Source organism: Suncus etruscus, chromosome 4 (assembly GCF_024139225.1).
Source record: "Suncus etruscus isolate mSunEtr1 chromosome 4, mSunEtr1.pri.cur, whole genome shotgun sequence".
Classification (NCBI taxonomy): Eukaryota; Metazoa; Chordata; class Mammalia; order Eulipotyphla; family Soricidae; genus Suncus; species Suncus etruscus.
Window position 1 is genome coordinate 124,414,249 of NC_064851.1, and position 20,185 is coordinate 124,434,433.

At 36.4% G+C, this 20,185-nt stretch overlaps 1 protein-coding gene across 1 annotated transcript in view; it reads left to right on the forward strand.

Moving 5' to 3' along the window:
* The window catches only part of LOC126006895 (cytochrome P450 4V2-like), a 30,818-nt gene extending 10,968 nt beyond the window's left edge, over positions 1-19,850 (forward strand). Inside the window, exons 6-11 of the mRNA XM_049772434.1 lie at positions 3,218-3,344; positions 6,462-6,638; positions 10,648-10,750; positions 16,565-16,699; positions 18,386-18,565; positions 19,645-19,850. Of these exons, the coding sequence (XP_049628391.1) occupies positions 3,218-3,344; positions 6,462-6,638; positions 10,648-10,750; positions 16,565-16,699; positions 18,386-18,565; positions 19,645-19,808 (886 nt within the window). The 3' untranslated portion in view covers positions 19,809-19,850. The remainder of the gene's footprint in view (positions 1-3,217; positions 3,345-6,461; positions 6,639-10,647; positions 10,751-16,564; positions 16,700-18,385; positions 18,566-19,644) is intronic.
* The last annotated feature ends 335 nt before the right edge of the window (positions 19,851-20,185 follow it).

Genomic DNA, 20,185 nt, shown 5'->3' on the forward strand with positions numbered 1-20,185 from the left:
ATATATAACACATAAAATAAAACCATATATGTATGGTGGGGTGCTAAGGATCAAATCCAGTTCAGTGTACAAAGCAAGTGCCTTAACCCTCTGTACTATATCTCTGGCCCTATGTTGTATATTTTTATTTATTTATTTCGGGTCACACCCAATGCCTTTCAGGGCTTACTCCTGGCTATGCGCTCAGAAATCACTCCTGGCTTGGGAGACCATATGGGACACTGGGAGGTCAAACTACAGTTCTTCCTAGGCTAAAGCCTGGTAAGGCAGATGCCTTACCGCTCCATACCACTGCTCCAGTCCTATGTTGCATATTTTTAATTCTTTTAAAATGAAACAGAATAATAAATATTAATTTTATATATAAGCACACATTTCAACCACAGAGGAAAATTAGGTAACTGTGTGACATCCAAACAATATCTAATTTTAAAACATAATTTTCACATGTACAGAGATTTACTTTGTATGATTTAAGAAATCTCTAAATATTTGTGGAACATAGAAAGTCCATAGATAAAAATGTATTCATATTAAAAAATTAGAAAATGTGGGACTGGAGAGATAGCACAGCAGTAGGGCATTTGCCCTTCTTGTGGTCAACCCAGGACTGACCTGGGTTCAATTCCTGGCATCCCATATGGTCCCCTGAACCTGCCAGGAGCGATTTCTAAGCACTAAGAGCCAGGAGTAATCCCTGAGTGCCACCAGGTGTGGCCCAACAACAACAACAACAAAAAGAAAGAAAAAGAAAACGCTATACAAATTGTTAGCTTACTTATAAATGCCTTTTTCATGCATTTGTTTTCCTAGTTAGATTTGGTTGTTATTTATTCCCATGTCCCATAATTTTATATATACGTATAATTTTAAAATTGAAACTATCTCTTATTTTCAAATTACTTGCAATTATTCATATAATAAGAGTCAGGGCCAGAAGTTATTTGGATGTATTGTGTTGTTAATTCTACTGCTCATTTCACTTCTTTTTTGACTTAATTTTATTTTATTAAAGCACTATGAGTTACAAGACTATTCATAGCTGAATATTAAGTATACAATATCCTAGCACTAATCCCACCTGTGTCTACTTCCTCTCACCATGTTCCCAAGTTCTTCACCCCTTCCTGTCCACTAGTCTGCCATCTTGACATGCACATTTTTTATTATTAAATTTATTTTAAAAAATGCATTACATAGTTGACATAACTGATCATAATACATTTTTTCAAGATGACCAAAAGCAAAGTTATTTTAAAAAATAGTAAATAGAAAGAACATTTTAAAAAATATGAAGGGAAAGGAAAGAAGAAAAAGTTTAGTAACAAGTGTATTTCTGAAAAATATTGTATCACAAATGAACTCTTTAAAGCAATAGCAGATTTAGTAAGCTCTTCTTTTTTTTTTTTTTCAAGGATAAGAGTTAAAGAAATACAGTAAGAAAGGTGTGAGAGTGGCAATTGTTGCTGCTTGCATAGGCCCAAGCAAAGTTCTGGGGAAATAGAAAGGAAAAGCCTTGGCCTAAATACAAGGTGGCATTAAGACTAACTCTAGACTACAGACATAGTAGGTTGTCCTATCCCTGAGTCATTCTCTGTTGTCCCAGTAGAAATTTTTTGCACAATCGCTGTTGCTAGTGTCAAGTTTCTGTAGATAGAGATCCTTGTTTCTGTGCATATTCTGCATTGAAGTCAAGATGATGTGGAGCTTCCTCTAGTTTTACCTCACCATTAGAGAGCAATGCGAAGATCCCTGCCCTGAAAGCAGGTTGTTGCTGTTGCTAAGTCGTCCCTGGGTGTTAAAAGGACCATCTTTGGAGTAAGTCGATGCCAGGGCAGCGGTAGGTTGTTGCCTGGTAGAGGTTTGCTTCCTGCTGATGTTATAGACCAGCGTTTTCCAAGCACTGTGCCGAGGCACATTAGTGTGCCATGAGATATTGTCTGGTGTTCCATGGGAAAAATTCCAATTTCATCCATAACACGTGGCTTTTGCTCACAAATAGACAAATCATTTGAGTAAGTAAACAGAAATATAAACAATTATAAAATACTTTATATTTCATAATAATGTGATTATACAATAATTTCTTTGTGCTCACTTGATTCCTATTCAAAAGAACTACTTTATATAGTCGATATAGGCACAGAGTTAAATTTTTTTAACATTTTCTAATTGTGGTGTGCCTCGTGATTTTTTTTATTTAAAAGTGTGCATTTGCACAAAAAGGTTGAAAAAACTGTTATAGACAACTATGATTGTTTCTGTAGATGGTATCTATGGTTCAGGAGTAAATGGACAATGCCTATTTTTCTCAGGTTTAAGCCAAGTCATTATGCCAATGATTAGGGTGTAATGCCCCACTGCATTACAAAATTTGTGTGTTTCTATCTCTATTAAATAAGAACTTGTTTTCATATGTAATATTTTCCCATTTTAATGGACACACACTTTTTTAAGTTTGGTTGTTGATATTTGGATCTCAAGTTTTCTGTACTGTTGACTCTGTGGTCTCATTCCACTTCTTTTAATGAATATTTATCCATCATCTCAAAACCTGTTATTAATTGCATAAGACACTGATTAGTTTTGTGTCATGTACAACAAAAAGAATGGCACAAAAGACGTTAAAAGATGAAAAACTTACAATGAGAGTAAGTGTTTAGAAAGTGATATCATTGATATTAGAGAGGAAAATTGTGATAATGGCCTACAGATTTAGTGAAAGGGGAAGGCTGATTGTAATGGCTATTTATGTCATGAAGCAGAAGACCATGTCTAAAGAAGACGTTTTGCTTCTTCAAGGGGAAATGATAATTTGGGTGCTGGGACACTATGTGCCACAGGGTCTTTAATAGACACTTTTTTTTGTAGAATAAAGCAGGCATTTTTTTTTCTATTACTCCAGAAGAGAGATCAAGCCAATGATTTGTCAATGCCAAGAGAGAAACTTCATCATATTAGGTGGCAGAAGAGGCACAGAAAACAGACCATTCCCAGGAGAAATCAGGAGACTAAAGTTGCCCACATAGTAGGGAAGTTTATTAAAAGACTCTTCCTTTAAATAAATTAGTAGAAAATTTACTGAGCTCTCAGTATTCTATGAATGATCAGTCTTTCTTTTTAAACATTCATTGAGAATAGGCACAGAGCAGAGTAGGTGCTCAGGAAATATGTGTTAGATATGTCAGCTGATGTCTTTTTTTTATTTTATATATAGGATGAGTGATCTAATACTTCAGAGAATAAAGACACCCTGGTTCTGGGTTGATAATTTATTCTTTATGTTTAAGCAAGGGCAAGAACACAAAAGGACCCTAAAGATCCTACATGATTTCACTAACAATGTAAGTTTCTATTTTTTATTTGTGGTAAAATATTCATAATTTTAAAGTCAGAGACATTAAATATACTTACAGTGCTGATCAATCATCACTCTCTCCACTATAGAACCTTTTTAAATCATAATTTCTGTGTTTTGTTAATATACCCTAGCATAGAACCAGAGAGCCTATATCTGATAAGACAAATTTTTACATGAATATAATGGGGGAAAGTGAGGGGCATGATTATATTTAAATTAGAAAGTGTCAAATACTTTCTGGTGTCCAAGTGTAGAACGTTTATGTGTGTGTGTGTATGTATGTATGTATGTATGTATGTATGTATGTATGTATGTATATGTTCCCTAACCTAAGCCGGGTTAGTCTAGAAGGTAGACTTGCATGTAAAAATTACAATGTGTATGGAGGGAGAAATGTGGCTTAGTGCTTAGATGCATGCCTGGCATACATGAAACATGGGATCAATCCCTGGCTTCACAAACAAAAAAAAAGAAATCTGAATTTTAAACTTCTATGTTTTAGGGGTTTGTTTTTGTGGGTTTTTTTGTATTGTTTTGTTTTGTTTTTTGCCACATCCTGTAATGCTCAGGAGTAACTCCTGGCTTTGCACTCAGAAGTTCATTCCTGGCAAGCTCAGGGGCCATATGGAATGCTGGAGATTGAACCTGGGTCAGCTATTTGGAAGGTAAATGCCATACCCATTGTATTATCACTCAGCCCTTGAATTATAAACTTTTGTTAAGAAACAGGATCTATACTAAACAAATGGAGAGGCAAATGCCTAAGTTATGAGACTTCTGAGGAATTTTTGATTTGTCAGTTACTTTCAAAGGCAAAGAACATTTATCATAATATGCTAATAGAAAACACAACATGTAGTAGAAATGACTATTTTGTTTCTACTTCAGAAATAGCCTAGAGATAATGATATTGTTGTGAATATAGTATCTAGACATTGTGTTAAAATATATTAAGGAAAGGAAAATTTAATTAAAAATATACAGTAAATTATAATTTAAGTGTTCTAATGTAAGTTCCTACTTCATATATTATCTCTTTGGAGAGGTTGGACCACACCTGGTGATGCTCAGGGGTTACTCCTGGCTACACACTCAGAAATTGCTCCTGGCTTGGGGGCCCATATGGGACACAGGGGGATCGAACCGTAGTCCATCCTAGGTCAGCCCACGTGCAAGACAAAATAACCCTACCACTGTGCCACCACTCCGGCCCCTTTCTCTTAAATATATTACATTTATAACGTCATAAATATAATACACTTCTTAAACTGAGGTACATCCAAATATCAATAGATCAAGTCGTTACCAATTATAGAGAGTAAATGAAGTAGAGGCTTTACTAAGCTGGTCTGACTGGATACTAACCCGAGAGTAGGAAAATAGCCAAATGCTCAGATTCTATGTGTATAATTACATTTTCCTAATATTTCAAGCATAGTACCAGTGATTAATGCAAGTTGAATGAGCCATAGTATTCATAAAAAATTAATAAAATTTATTTTAGTCTAGGGGGTCTATACCACAAAGAAAAGAAAACACAGTTTTTCCATTAAAAATAACCCACATAATATTTGTTCATACAGATAATTTAGTATCAAGTTTGATCATTTCCCTGGTAAGATTAGCCAAATAAAGTTTATGAATTATAATTATTTTAGTCATGCAACAAATGTCTAATAAAACTATTAAAAACATCAAGCAGTATATTAGAGGTTGAAAACTATATTGCAAAACCAAGATGAATTTTCTGCCTGGGTCATTCAACTTGGAAAAGAAAGACATGCAGAAGCAAGGATAATATAATGTCAGGTGAAAAGAACAATAAAGCAGTGATGTCAGGATGAGAGTGAGTGGAAGGGACTTGCACTCAATGTGCAAGGAAGCTCCTTCTGACAGTGTGAACAGAAGCACACACTGTTGAAGAGTGGGGCCAAGTCCCCTTCTGAAGAAATGTCTGGGGAAAGGCATTCTTGGTAGAAGAGCGAGAAGGCACAAAGGTGAACTAATTGACTTACTGTTTCTTTTCTCAGCACATGTAATTAGAATGTAATTAGATTGCTCTATTATAGAATGATTGCATTGTTCTCCATTGCCAGAATCCAGCCTGAGTGAAGGGGCCTGAAGAAGGGACACTGAAAGGATTAAAAAAAAAAAACAAAACGAGACAGACATAAAAGAGACAAGCATGGGGCTAGGGGCTCACCTTGTGGATTAAGTGCCCTGACTATACTCCACATAGGATATATATTGTTTATTTTTTATTGTTCAGGAATTATAGTTATATATAGTTCCTATATAAATATAGGAATTTATAGTTATATAAATTATAGTTTATTGTTCAGTCATAGGAATAAGGTCAGATAACAGGCAAATTCCTATTTAATGCTAAATAAGTCTAAGGGGTTTTTACTCTTCATTGATGTATGTAAGGAAAGAGGAAGTTAGAGTAAAAATCTCTGAATATTGTCTTCCTCCTGGAGAGGTGACAGATAAAAGATTAATACAAAGGGCCGGAGCCGAGGCACTAGAGTTAAGGCATCTGCCTTGCAAGCGCTAGCCTAGGAGGGACCTAGGGTCGATCCCCCGGTGTCCCATATGGTCCCCCAAGTCAGGAGCGATTTCTGAGTGCACAGTGAGGAGTAACCCCTGAGCGTCATCGGGTGTGGCCAAAAAAAACCAAAAAACAAACAAAAAAGACTAATAATTCAGGACTCCTACCCAGCAGGGCAGTCTCCATGGGCACAGTTTTCCAGTAATTTACATTAAGAGCTCTCAGATCTTTATCTGCAGCCTCCCTTTGGACTATCAGCTCTCTAGCTAAGCTTGTTTATTTCTTGGACATCTTCATATCCAACACACCATCATCTAAACTTTTTTACTTTAGTGTCTTCAAATCTCTAGGCCATAGCTTTGTATTCTTGCTGGAAAGACAGCAGAAATCACACTTGAAAATCATGGATTTAAACTTTTACTGGTTAGATATTGTTGAGGTAGAAAGAACAGAAAACTGTCACAAATCAGTTAAAGAATAAAACATCTTTTCATGGAAAAAAAATGGACCATCCTCAAAAACAAGAGTGTAACATTCTAAATCATACAGGTCATCACAGAACGGGCAATTGTAATGCAGAAAGAGGAAGAATGCAGAATGAAGAACAACACCTCAAAATCCAAACGCAAGGCTTTCCTTGACTTGCTTTTAAAAGTAACTGATGCTGAAGGAAACAAGTTAAGTCATGAAGATATTCGAGAAGAAGTTGACACCTTCATGTTTGAGGTATTTCATAATGTGTTACTTTCAGGTATCATTAAAGTCAGCTTAAGAACCATTAGCATTATTTACATGTTTTTCTTTTTTTTTTTATTTTGTTTTTTTTTCTTCCTGTTTAGGCACAGTAAATGTTGGGGACATTCTAAAGGAAATTTCCTTGGCTTAAGAGATACAGAGTTTCTCCACCCTTGAAGCATACTGTCATGGGATTAACTATAGACTTTTTGCATGTTCATTTACTCTCCTCTCTTCTCTCCTCGGTGCTTTTGTGGTGTATGGAAGACTTTTGCTCCATCATGGGTGATAAAATGAGACCTCTGTATCTAGGAGGAACTGAAGGAACAAAACTCCTAGAACCACAAAGCATTATTTACATTTTGGGTTTTTTTTTGTTTTGTTTTGTTGGTTTTTTTTGTTTTGTTTTGTTTTGGGTCACACCTGACGATGCTCAGGGGTTATTCCTGGCTAGGCGCTCAGAAATCGCTTCTTAGGGGACCATTTAGGACACCAGGGATAGAACTCAGGTTCGTCCTAGGTCAGCTGCAAATGTCCTACACCTGTGCTGTATCTCCAGCCCCAGCATCATCGACATTTTAACAGAATCTTAGTAGCTTAATATAACTGAGAAATCATCAGTATACTATAGCTAAAAGTTAAACATTTTGAGAAGTTAATTAACTACCAGATTGTCTTTATTCTTCAGAAAGATTTTGTTTGCTTGTTTTTGTTTTTGGGCCACACCCGGCTATGCTCAGGGGTTACTCCTGGCTATCTGCTCAGAAATAGCTCCTGGCAGGCACGGGGAACCATGTGGGACGCTGGGATTTGAACCAACCACCTTAGGTCCTGGATCGGCTGCTTGCAAGGCAAACACTGCTGTGCTATCTCTCAGGCCCCTCAGAAAGATTTTTAACCTAGGTGTGAGTACAGCAAGGAATATATCTATTTTTTAACTCAGGAAAACATCAATCCCTGGTAAGCTTTTTTAAACTGAAGAGGAACAAGAATTTTCTCTTAGTTCTCTAGTACTTAATACTTCGAGTACTTAATCTTCTAAACCCACAGAAATATTTTCTACTTTTTCAGGTTTAGATAAGACTACTTGCTATGTCTCTGAGCTGCCCTATCTAAAAAGGAATTGAAATCAGAGAATTCCTTCAGTTTTGAATTGTAGAAAGATTCTTGGTCTTCAAATCAAACAACAATTTACAAAATAATTTTACTACTTTAAATATTAGGTAGAAGGAGTCTCTCCATATGTGAACAACAAACAAAAACCCCAGACACAGACATGGGTTCACATGCACAGTCACCCACCTCAAATGTGCATACATAATTCCATTTCCTGCCATTTTGCACATTGTGAAAACAATTACCTCCAGTCCAGCTTTATGATTCTTTGAAAATTTAAATCTTTCTTTGAGCCATGAATGCCAGCATACTATGATTATCTATAAGATGGTTTTCCCCATTCACCAGATGTAGGCTATTTCTACCTATTACACCTTTCATGCCACACATCAGTATGAAGACTTATGTCCTTCCAAGTCAATGACCCTACTTCTGTAAAATTTAAATCTTTCTGCTTCATCCTGCTTTTAGGGGGCAACAGGCAGAATAAAACAGGAAGTTTTACAAATTTCTCTAATATATTTATATCAGTCTTTTAGTAATAAATTAAAAAATACTATTAAAATTAGTTAGCAGAAACACTTCTGTGACTTTTGTGGACAAAGTAGTGAAAGGAAACCGATATTTCTTTTGAGCAAGAGAATCTTATAACAAGAACTGTGAATGCAAGAAAAGGCAATAAACTATACACTAAATGAAAAACTAAGAATGCATATATATGTATCTATAAAATGTGAAGCATAAACTTCATACAATTCAACTGGTCATGAAACAAATACTTAGGAGATTTCTATACAGTGGTTGAATTATTACAACAATCCCTGGTATCAGAGAGAGAGAATGAATAAAGAAGATCATCCAAAAATGGAACTATTTTATTCCACCTTCTCCTCAAAGTCCTTGTTATAGTTATTTTCTTATAATTAATTTTCCAAATGCATATGTTAATGTATGATCTCACTGTCCATGTGAGAAATTGTTATGGTGAGGTGAGGACAGAAACTAAGGATTCAAGTCTGGAGGATGGACCAGGCAGAGATAAAAGGTATCCAGATGTCCTCACCCCATCACTGCAACCTCACAAAGAGGAGGGAGAGTTCTGCTTTGTTATCTAATGCACAAGGGCTCCATTTCTCTCTATCTCCTACTCTGATCCTGGGGAAATTATTTTTCTGTTTTCTCTTCTCTTTTCTGTTTTAAAATAGGGGCCATTCTAACCAGGGCTCAGAGGAACACTGAGGCTACCCAAGGAATGTTCAATGCTTTGTAGTACTGACTGGCCAACATTTGGTCTATTAGGCATTAAGCCACCAGAGCTCTGTATCGCAGTTACTAAGGAGCCAGTGATCAGGGCATCAAGCTGGGACCTCCTAAGCTAAATATGTGCCCCAGGAGTTGAACCCTCTCCCAGACCCAGTTTTTAATCTCTATGAATGTGAGATCAAGTACTTTGTTGAATTTGCTAAATAACTAAGTTAGATTTAGCAAAGTCCAAACTCTTTTGCTGGAACTGAGAGAGTAATAAGTGGGGCTATATATTGACTTCTTGATATGAAGAGTATTAATCAAAATCAAACATTACTTAGTGACAAACATTGGAAGAGTACAGCTAGCTGACAAATGGGTTTCAGAGAAGAACAAATCTAGCATGTTGGTGTAAGAAAGTCAAAATGTTTTAAAAACAGTGGGGTTGGGGATGATGAAGAAATACAGTGGCAGGATTGTTGGCCTTGCAGATGACTGACTTAGGTTCTATACCTGGCATCCTATATGGCTCTTGAACTCCAGGAGAAACTTGAAATCAGAGCCAGATATAAATCCTAGGCACTACAGGATGTAACCTAATTTTCTCACAAACAAACAAAGGCAAAATTTTGAGGAACAATGTGAACTGAATGGAATAAATGATTTCCCATTCACAATGGAATTGGCCTGGTGAGGGATTAAATGGGTGGAGAGTTGAGCTCCTTGGGAGAGGGAGGGAAGTACACTGTTAGTAGTTGTGATGCTGCAATTATGTGCTTGAATAACCATTATTAACAATATTGTAAACCACAGACTTAATCAAATAATGTTCTAATTAACTAAAAAAAACCCTAGTTAAATGGGCTATGTATATGTTTTGTATGTATGAGTACCAAATTCAAATCCCAGCATTTCTTGGTCTTCTGTACACTGTTTAAAGTGAACCCTTGGGGCCGGTGAGGTGGCGCTAGAGGTAAGGTGTCTGCCTTGCAAGCGCTAGCCAAGGAAGGACCGCGGTTCAATTCCCCCTGTGTCCCATATGCTCCCCCCAAGCCAGGGGCAATTTCTGAGAGCTTAGCCAGGAGTAACCCCTGAGCATCAAACGGGTGTGCCCCCCCAAAAAAGAATAAAGTGAACCCCTGAGCACAGAGCTGAGAGGCCCCCCATTATCACAGATGTGGGCCTCTAATTTTTAAAAATACATAGACAAATAAATGAGGGACTGAGGAATTGGTTCAAATGACAGACCAGATACCATGATGTGAAAACCCTTTGCTCTGTCCATAGCACTGTGTGTTCCACTCTCTGGGCACCTCTGAAAATGGCCTGTGCAGTCCCCAAGTACCACTAGGTGTAACCATATTTAAATGAAAATAACAAAAAGAACAACAACAAAACTAGAATTCCTTTTTGGGGATTATATCCTCTTTATCCCTTTTTTTTTTTTTTTTGTAAAATAAGAAAAATGTTATTAACACTTAAATGTCCCTACACCCAGGTCCCTTGCAGGGACTGTTTAGTTTCTCTCCGAGGGAACATGCTGAACAGAATTCATTAGTTGGGTTCCAAAGTCATGTTGTACCTTTCAAAGCCAATGTATATTACACTGCTATTATGTCATTTCCCTTTATATCTGCAGGGCCATGATACCACCGCAGCTGCACTTAACTGGTCCTTGTACCTCTTGGGTTCTTATCCGGAAGTCCAGAAAAAAGTGGACAAGGAGCTGGAGGAAGTGTTTGGTATGTTCAGCCCCTTCAGCAGTTGCACTTTGGGACCATATTCCCTCAAGCCAATGTCAGTCATCCTGCTTCTTAGGAAATTCAAGAATACCTGTGGGATCCCTTCCAGTCCCTTCCCCTCTGTAGGCCTCCTCTGATCACCTGCAGACATGTGCCTATGTGCCCATGAACTCTCTCATGATTGCAGGGGATTAGATGCTGAGGATGTAAAAGTAAAGTGTGATTGTCCTCACAAGTCTCTCTGCATAATAGGTGAAGCAGACAATTGTACTTAAGGTTTCAAGACATGGGTTGTGTGCTTAAGAAAAAAGCAGTATAGTTATTTGGAGCAGTGTTAGGTAAAACTAGTGAGAGGGACAAGGAAAACTACTGTATTTTTGGCGTATACGATGACTGGGCATATAAGACAACCCTCTACTTTTCCTGTTAAAATATAGGGTTTGGGCTATATTCTCTGTATAAGACTTTCTCTCTTTTAACACACACCATGTGAAAATTAAAAAGGTAAGAGAAAAAGAGTAGAACCCTTGAAGTTTAACAGTATATGTTTAATAAAGCTAGACTTTAGAGTACCAACAATCATTTTATATTTGTCATTTTTAGTGAGTGATTGTGATTTTTTAATTGTGATCTACATTGAGAGCAGGGAGAGGGGGCTCCTCCAAGAGCAGCTGGCTGGGGTGCAGTGATGTATAGTGTAGTATATGAAAAAGTTTCCATAAACTTATTCTTCGAATTGTTGTATATAAAAATATTTTCTTAGGATTGTTCTGTGACTATTGCCCCACCTAGCCCTTCCAGGTGGGGGCGCTGTGGAGTTGGCAATAAATAGCTTGATGGACAGGGGAGAGGGGTCCTTTTGCTAAAGCTGCAGGCTGCAAGAGGATTCTCTTGCTCTCTTTGCCCAATCTTTTACACCCTATCCTTCTTGTCTGTGTGGATTATTATTTGCTGCGGATAAATATTACCAAGGTCTCCCCACGAAAGGGGACAAGGGGATGGGAAGTAATTTCTCATTCTGGGGACTGTTCTTGGATTCACAAATACCCAACAAAGGATTTAACAGCACAGATAATTTACAGTAGAGGACAGCTAGAAGAGACAGAGCGCCTCCTCTGTGTCTCATAAAAGCTGAACAGAGGACCGAGCACTGGAAAGCCACATACCTAGCGGCTTTATTAGATGCTGCGCTCAGTAACTCAGCTACTCTGTGTGCCCTGAAAGATGAATCAGTACCAACAGAGGACTGAGTGATGATGCCTGGCAGCTGGTTGGGATGCAGCGGTAAGAGGGGGGCGGATCACTCATCCCTGAAGCTGGAGTAAGTTTCAGCATGCTGTATGCCGGTGTATAAGACGACCCCTGACTTTTAAGAAATTTTTATGCGTTTAAAAGTCGTCTTATATGCCAGAAAATGCCGTATTTCCTTGAGAAACTGTACTTGGTCACAAAATGAAGAAACAGTGGGAGTAGTTGTTGGACAGAATTCTCTATTACACAACCTGCATTCTCAATGTAAGGAGCCTATGATGGTAACCCAGAAATGTGAGTGCTCTGTTTTTCTGACATCTTTACCATCTTGACTATTTTCTTCTTGGTTATTGTTCCAGATTTTATATTTATCTTTAAGGCAAGAGGAAAGGGAGAAGAAAGACTAACGTGTTACTTTTCTGTTGCTGCTTTAACAAAGTGTGAACTCTGTCAGGATTTTTTAGTATCTGACCACATCACTCAAATATTTTATTTCTATTAAGAGAGTATGTTTTATATGAAAAACTTTTTTCTTCCATACTTTGTGTGTTATGCTCCTAGTTTTCCTGCTTTCTGTTTAGTTTTCATTTTCATTCTCTCTTTCCTCATTCCTCACACCCCCTTCTCAATAAAGTTAATCTCTAAATATCTGGTAGTCCCTGGCTGTCTCCTCAAATCTAAGAGTGGGTCACTAAATTATGTGTCAGTGTTGAATTTTAGGTTTCTCATGGTGTATCTAAAGTTCCTACTAATCTCCTTCAGAGAATCCCAAAAGTCAGTCTCTTTAAGTCTCTTTAGTAGACGATGGTACAGAAAAATTTGTTTTGGTATAGAAAAAGGTACTTTAAGCTCTGGCCTTGGGGAGACAGGGAGGTTCTCTCTCTCTCTCTCTCTCTCTCTCTCTCTCTCTCTCTCTCTCTCTCTCTCTCTCTCTCTCTCTCTCTCTCTCTCTCTCTCTCTCTCTCCTTTTGACCTGAGATGTGGAAATCGGAAATCATCAGCTTTTCATTTTAGTTTAATGTAGTTTATCTATTTTGTTGAATGTGAATTTACACCTAAAAATTCTTAAAGATCATTCTGAGTCCTTTCTTAGGAGTTGTTTCCAGAGGTATCTAGGGTGCTGCTGGGAAAAGAACTCAGTATCTCTCCTATACTCATTACATATTTTTTTCACTTAACTTGAGACTCTTTAATTCCATGGAAATTTTATCAAACTATACTATTTCATCTTTTCTATTATACTCATTATATTTTTAATAAAATAAACATTTTAGTTATTTCATGTGTGTGCTTTGTAAATAAGTTGTATATGAATTTTTTTTTTGACTCAGCACAAAGTGCTTGCTTTCTACTTACTAACAATTGAGAGTTTAAGGTATTGACATTGACTCCTATGCTATTGAAATCGAATATCTGTGTGGTGCTAGTTTTCTGCAACCAGATGTTGTACTGTTTGTATCTTTTGAGTTTATTTATTTATTTATTTTGCTTATTTCACTCTTCCTATCTCCCAATCCCAATTAGTTAAATATACTAATTTTTTCCAATTTTCACCAATTTAGTTTGGTAGGGGTTTGGGTCACACCCAACTGTTTTCTTTTTCTTTTTCTTTTTTTTTTTTAGTTTGGTAGGGGTTTGGGTCACACCCAACTGTTTTCTTTTTCTTTTTCTTTTTCTTTTTTTTTTTTTTTTTTTGGTTTTTGGGTCACACCCGCCAGTACTCAGGGGCCACTCCTGGCCTCTATGCTCAGAAATCGCCCCTGGCAGGCACAGGGGACCATATGGGATACCGGGATTTGAAACACTGTCCTTCTGCATGAAAGGCAAATGCCTTACCTCCATGCTATCTCTCCGGCCCCAATTTTTTCCAATTTTCAATATTTATCTTTACATTTAAAATGTTTTATTTTGAAATTACACATTAATATACTAATGTATGTTTTGTCATGAACTTTTCCCCTAGAATCTATCTTTTCATCAATTTCTACTTAAACCTAAGTCCCTTAATTCACAAACATGTCAAAGAATTTATTATAGTTATGCCCACATCACTTATTCAAAAAAACTCAAATGTACCCTTTGCTTATATATGATACTTCCTTTTTTAAGCTAAAAAGGCATTTCAATACATAAAACGCGACAGATTTACATTGGAAAATGGCAATCTTTCACATTCAAATAAGAACATCTACATGCTTTTAGAGACAAATGAGTAGAATTTTTATTCTTTACACTCTATTCTATACTCAAGAGAATTTCTATATCCTTATCCAAAGTAATTTGAGAGCCATGGTTACTTCACCCAAAGAGACTTCAAATAAGGGTAACTTTCTGTCTGAAGAGAGTAAATAGACTGTAAATTTCTCTTAAAAAACAGAGAAATAGGGAGATCTGGGAAATTGGTGGTGGGAATGTTGCACCGGTGAAGGGGGGTGCTCTTTACATGACTGTAATCATACAACTATAATCATGTTTGTAATCACGGTGTTTAAATAAAGATAAAAAAAAACAGAGAAATTTGTCAATATATTAGAATTCACCATGTTCCTTTAATCTTCTCCTTCATCTTTTCTCCCCCATCCTCATCTACATCCCTATCTCTATCATTTTAACATCTTTTGTAACATCCTTTTATCATCCATATCTTCCAAAACTTCATTTCCTTTACTTTCTTCATATTATTTCTCTTCTTTTCCTCCTACTCTTCTCTTTCTTTTTTTATTTCCCTTCATCATAAATGTAATGAACTTACATTGATTGTGACTTTGATAAAGTGTCATCTTGGATGACTATTCAGATTTATCTGCATGAGAATGTCCAGTAACCCCAACTTAGAAACACTGGTAACTAAGGCTACCTCGTTCTGCTGGCTTTATGCTCATCATACTCGTATGTCTTGTCAAATCCTTTCCAGAATTACATTTGATTTCAGTGGACCTTAAAGATGGATCAAAACTTTCATTAAGAAGAAATTTTTTCATGACTTCATCTCTCCTGATGGCTGCATAGTATTCCATTGTGTATATGTACCACAGTTTCTTTAGCTACTCATTTGTTGAAGGGCATCTTGGTTGTTTCTAGAGTCTGGCTATTGTAATTAGTGCTGCAATGAATATAGGTGTAAGGAAGGGATTTTTGTATTGTATTTTTGTGTTCCTAGGGTATATACCTAGGAGATTGGTCACATGCAAGGCAAGAACCCTTTTGCCATACTATGACTGGCCCCTGAAGGAGTTTTTTTTTTTAATAAAATATCTTTTCTATAACATGATTTATTGTTTTCAAATTAATCACTTTAGTCAAGGAAAGCAGTATCTCTTCATCTTCCCAAACAATTTAGACTTCCAGTGTTGTTGACATACTGTAATACCAAAATTTTGGGGGTTGGTGGCCATTTCAACTTCTGACAAATGGTCAAATTATTTCTCTTTTCTTCAGCTTTTTAAGATCTCCACATTAGCTTGCTCATTTAGTTTTTCTATTTCATTTTGTATTTCATCAGTATGAGCTGTGGTTTCTTTTCTTTTTGTTCCTCTATAAAGTCAAAAGTCCAGAGAAATAGAAAACCTCTTGGTCTGGAAACAAGAGGCAGTGTAAATTTTGTTGTAAAGAAACTGGGAGGCTATTTGGAGGGGAAAAGATTAAGAATACACCAAAAGTATATACGAGGGTCTCTAAATACTCAAAATTAAACATTTAAAAATATTAAATGTACTATATTCTCAATGTTGTGTTACCATTACCTCTATTTGAACCCAAAGCACTTTAGCATCCAAAAGAAACCTTTATTCACTAATCAGTTGTCACCCTACCCCCATCTTCCTGTGTAACCTTGCCTGGAGGTAAGACCAGACATTTCTGGGAGGGATCCTTGGTATGTAACAAAAGGATTGCCTCAGGGGCAGGAAAGGGATTCAGAGAGGATTCTGGGAAAAGGAGCAGGAGATGTTGGAAACATGTAGGGATAGAGATGGGTTGAGATGTCAGGGTGGTTGAAATAGGCTGCTTAAAAGGTTATGATAGAAGCCACACCTGTTGGCTAGGACCTTGAATAAAGCTTCATGTCTCCTGAAACCTGACTACCTGTGAATCATTTCCTCACCACCACCTTAACACCCACCTTCTGGAAGAAAGGGATTGCAGGCACATTGCTCAGGCCAGCAGAGAAAGGCCTCTCTCCATCCATCTCACCATCATCCACCTCCATCCAAAACTTCATAATTAATGTTTTTCTACAACCAGTCACTTTCCATCATTCTCTCTTCTGCTAGACTCTGGAGATCACTAAATTACTTTAATCTCTATGGATTTCCCTATCTGAGCACGTTGTACAACTTGGAACCATTTTGTGTGCGATATTTCATGTCTGGTTTCTTTTATTTAACATATTTCATTTTTGTTTTGATCATGTAAAATTATCAAAATTCTATTTTATCTATTCTTATCTGACATTCTATCTTTTGATTATTGCATTCTACTTTGATATCCTATATCTACTTTGATATTAATCCCCCTAAATCCAAGTAATTTTTTATTGTCACCTCCTGTATTCACTTATACCAGGGAAGTCTGATCGTCCTGTTACAATGGACGACTTGAGAAGACTCAAGTATCTAGAATGTGTTATTAAGGAGACTCTTCGGCTGTTTCCTTCTGTGCCTTTATTTGGCCGCAAGTTGAATGAAGATTGTGAAATTGGTAAGTACTTAGAAGTAAGTATTTAGTAAATTCCAGGATTTCTAAAATACTTAGAGTAGAATAATAGGAAAAGTATAGGTTGTTATTATTATTATTGGGAAGGACTCCCAAACATTGCTTAAAGGATCTGGGGATCACTTGGAGTGATTTGATCAATCAATAATAACCAACTGTAAAACTGAGGTCTAACAGTTCTATACTGTTCAAGTTCAGGTGTGTTAGGGTTCCAACTTGGTTTTTGAGTATTCAAGGCATTTTCTCTCACTGTTTGAAGTCTTTTTCTCCAGTTCAAGGGTAGAGTTTTTGCTGACTTTTGTAGGTAAGGACTATTTAATGCCGCTCAGAGAGACTAACCCAGGGACTGCTCCTGGTGGCATCTGGCTAATTGGGTCTGTATTCCAGGTTAAGATGTCTTGTTAAGCCCTCCTGGTTCCGTATTCAGGAATTACTTCTAGTGGTGCTCAGAGAACCATATGGAATGTCAGTGATCAAACCCAGATTGGCCACTTGCAAGGCAAGATTCCTGCCCACTATTCTATTATACAAACTCAAGAGTGGATATTTTATTTTATTTATTTATTTTTTTAATTTAACTTTTTTACTCTTATGACCATTTCAAATTTTATTATTCTAAGTGTTAGTTTTGTTTTATATAGTATGTGGCCATATATAGTAGAAGAAAGTACATGGGATTTATTTATTTATTTTTACTTTTTTAATTTTGAAAACTATCATTTATTTTTCTTTTTATTTTTCAAATGTAAACATTATGGTTACAAGTTTATTTATAATAGTTTATTTTTACAGATATAGTTGTTTATGATTGAGTTACAGTCATACATGTACAACAACCTTCACTGGTGTGCATTTCCTGCAACCAATGTCAACAGTTTCCTTCTCACCCTCTTCCCTCCCATACACCTTCCCTCACCTGCCCGAACCTTCTTTTTATTCATTTAGTTTCTGTGAATTATAGAGTTGATTCATGATTGTATTTCAGGCATCCAATATTTCAATACCCATCCCTTCACCAGAATCCCCTGTCCCCCCACTCTTTTTCTCCCTCCCACCAGTCTGCCTCTATGAGAAGTGTTTTTTTAATAACTTTTTGCACTATGAATTACAGTACAATTGTTGATAGGAAGAAAGTAGCTCAAGTTTCTTAACACTTTTTTTGAATCACCATGAATTACAGTTATTTATTTATTTATTAATTTTTCCAAGTGGTTAAATATCTTTATTTAAAGCACTATGATTACAAACATGTTTGTCGTTGTTTTAGTTATCTAAAAGAACACCCCCTCTTCACCAGTGTAACATTCCCACAACCAATGCCCCCAACTCCCTCCTCCCCCAACCCTTGCCTGTATCTGAGACAGATATTCTACTTCTCTCACTCACTGCCATTGTCATGATAGTTGTCAGTGTAGTTAATTCCCTAATTGGACTTAACACACTTTGTGTAAGCTTTATATCATGGGCCAGTCCTTCCAGTCCTCTCTCTATTGTCTTTGTGTATTATTACAATAATGACTTTTATTTTTTTAAACCCATATATGTGTGAGACTATTCTTTGTCTATCTCTCTCCCTCTGACTTATTTCACTCAGTATAATAGTTTCTATGTTCATCATAAATGTCTTCCTTTCATATTTCCTTCTCAGAACTTTTGACTATTTCTTGACAGCTGGCTACAAGTTTTTGAAAGACTCTGAGGCATTCATCGCTCCCTACATACTGCATAGAGATCCAAGGTACTTCCCAGATCCAGAGGAATTCAAGCCAGAAAGGTTTTTTCTTGAAAACTCACATGGACGCCATCCATATGCATATGTACCTTTCTCTGCTGGACCCAGGAACTGTATAGGTTGGTATCCATCAAGTAGGCCTTTTAGGCTCACATGGTTGTAGGTTAAAAGTCTTTTAAAAATTAGTGTTGATTCCTTCTAATTCACACTATTGTATTCTTTCAAATATAGTCCTGTCATGTACTGTATTGGTTGCCTAGGGCTGCCATAACAAAGGACTATAGACTTGTTATGAATATCAGATTTAACTTTTTCTTAGCTTAAAAGAAAAAGGCCTTGATCCAAACTGGTTTCTCAGAGGACTCTGGCTTCTGGATGGACTTTTCCATTCTGCTAGTTTTCTTTCCTCTGTGTGTGTTTGTGTCCCAGTCACTTCCTTGATAAGCACAAAGAGTTATTAGCCTGTGTCATGATTTCATTTAATCTCTCTAAAGATCCTCCAGCTATGATTATTTCCTTAAGTACTAGGGTTTAGCAATAAGAATTTGGGGAGATAAAATTCAGCTGATAAAAAATGAATTATTCAGTTCTATTGTAGAATTTTAAGATGTTGTAAATTTAAGATTAATGAAGAATATATTTTACATTGCAAAAACGTAATCTATGAGAAATTTTTATATTTAACCTAAATTTTATGTTTATTACTTTTAACAATTGCATTTTACAATCTGAAAGAATGACTACTTGTTCCATATACAGTTGAAGTATTTAGATGAAATGAAAGCAACTCGTCATATATATAAAACTTTATTTTTAGTACTTCTAGTATTTTATAATTTATATAAATATAGGCACTATTTAACTGAAGAATCAGAAATATATTTGATAATTCTATTGCAAATAATTAAAAGTACAGCAAATAATAACCAAAAGTAGTGATTTTAATACATCAATGTCCAATATTCATTCCATGCACTGCTAATGCATAGATACCCTGGTATATTTCAGCTATTTCAATGTACTTGGGAAATTGGAATGAGTACTCAAGAATCTGTTTTATTAACAAGGATCTTAACTGATAGTGATTACCCTGACTTTATTGTGAAAACATAAAATAGATCACAGTATGTACAACCAGTAATTTTTCACATTTGATTATACCTATATTTAAAGAGGCTATGTATACTTTAATTTAAAGGACAAAAGTTTGCCATGATGGAAGAAAAAACTGTTCTTTCCTGCATTCTGAGGAAGTTCTGGATAGAATCCACCCAGAAAAGAGAAGAACTTGGGCTGGTAGCAGATTTGATTATTCGTCCAGCTAATGGCATCTGGATCAAGCTAAAAAGGAAAAACAAATGATGGAATCTATTATTCTGAGTGAAATAAGTCAGAGGGTGTAGTGCTGGGTATAAAGCCTGCCTTGGCTGCATGCAAGACAAGCACCTTTTCCACTGTATTCTCTCTCGAGTCTCTATATTTAATCTGAAAGAAATTATTAAGTATTTTAAATTAAGGTAAGATTACAATTAAAAAACTATCACTGGCATCAGCTAGAAGAACAATTTTTTCCTGTACTTTACAGGTTTTATCACTTAGAGTGATTTCGGAACCTTTGGAGTCATGCTCAGGGGTTACTTCTGGCTCTGCATTCAGAAATTACTCTTGGTGGTGCTTGGGAGACATATGAGATGCTAGGGATTGAATCTATGTCAGGTGTGTTCAAGACAAGCACCATT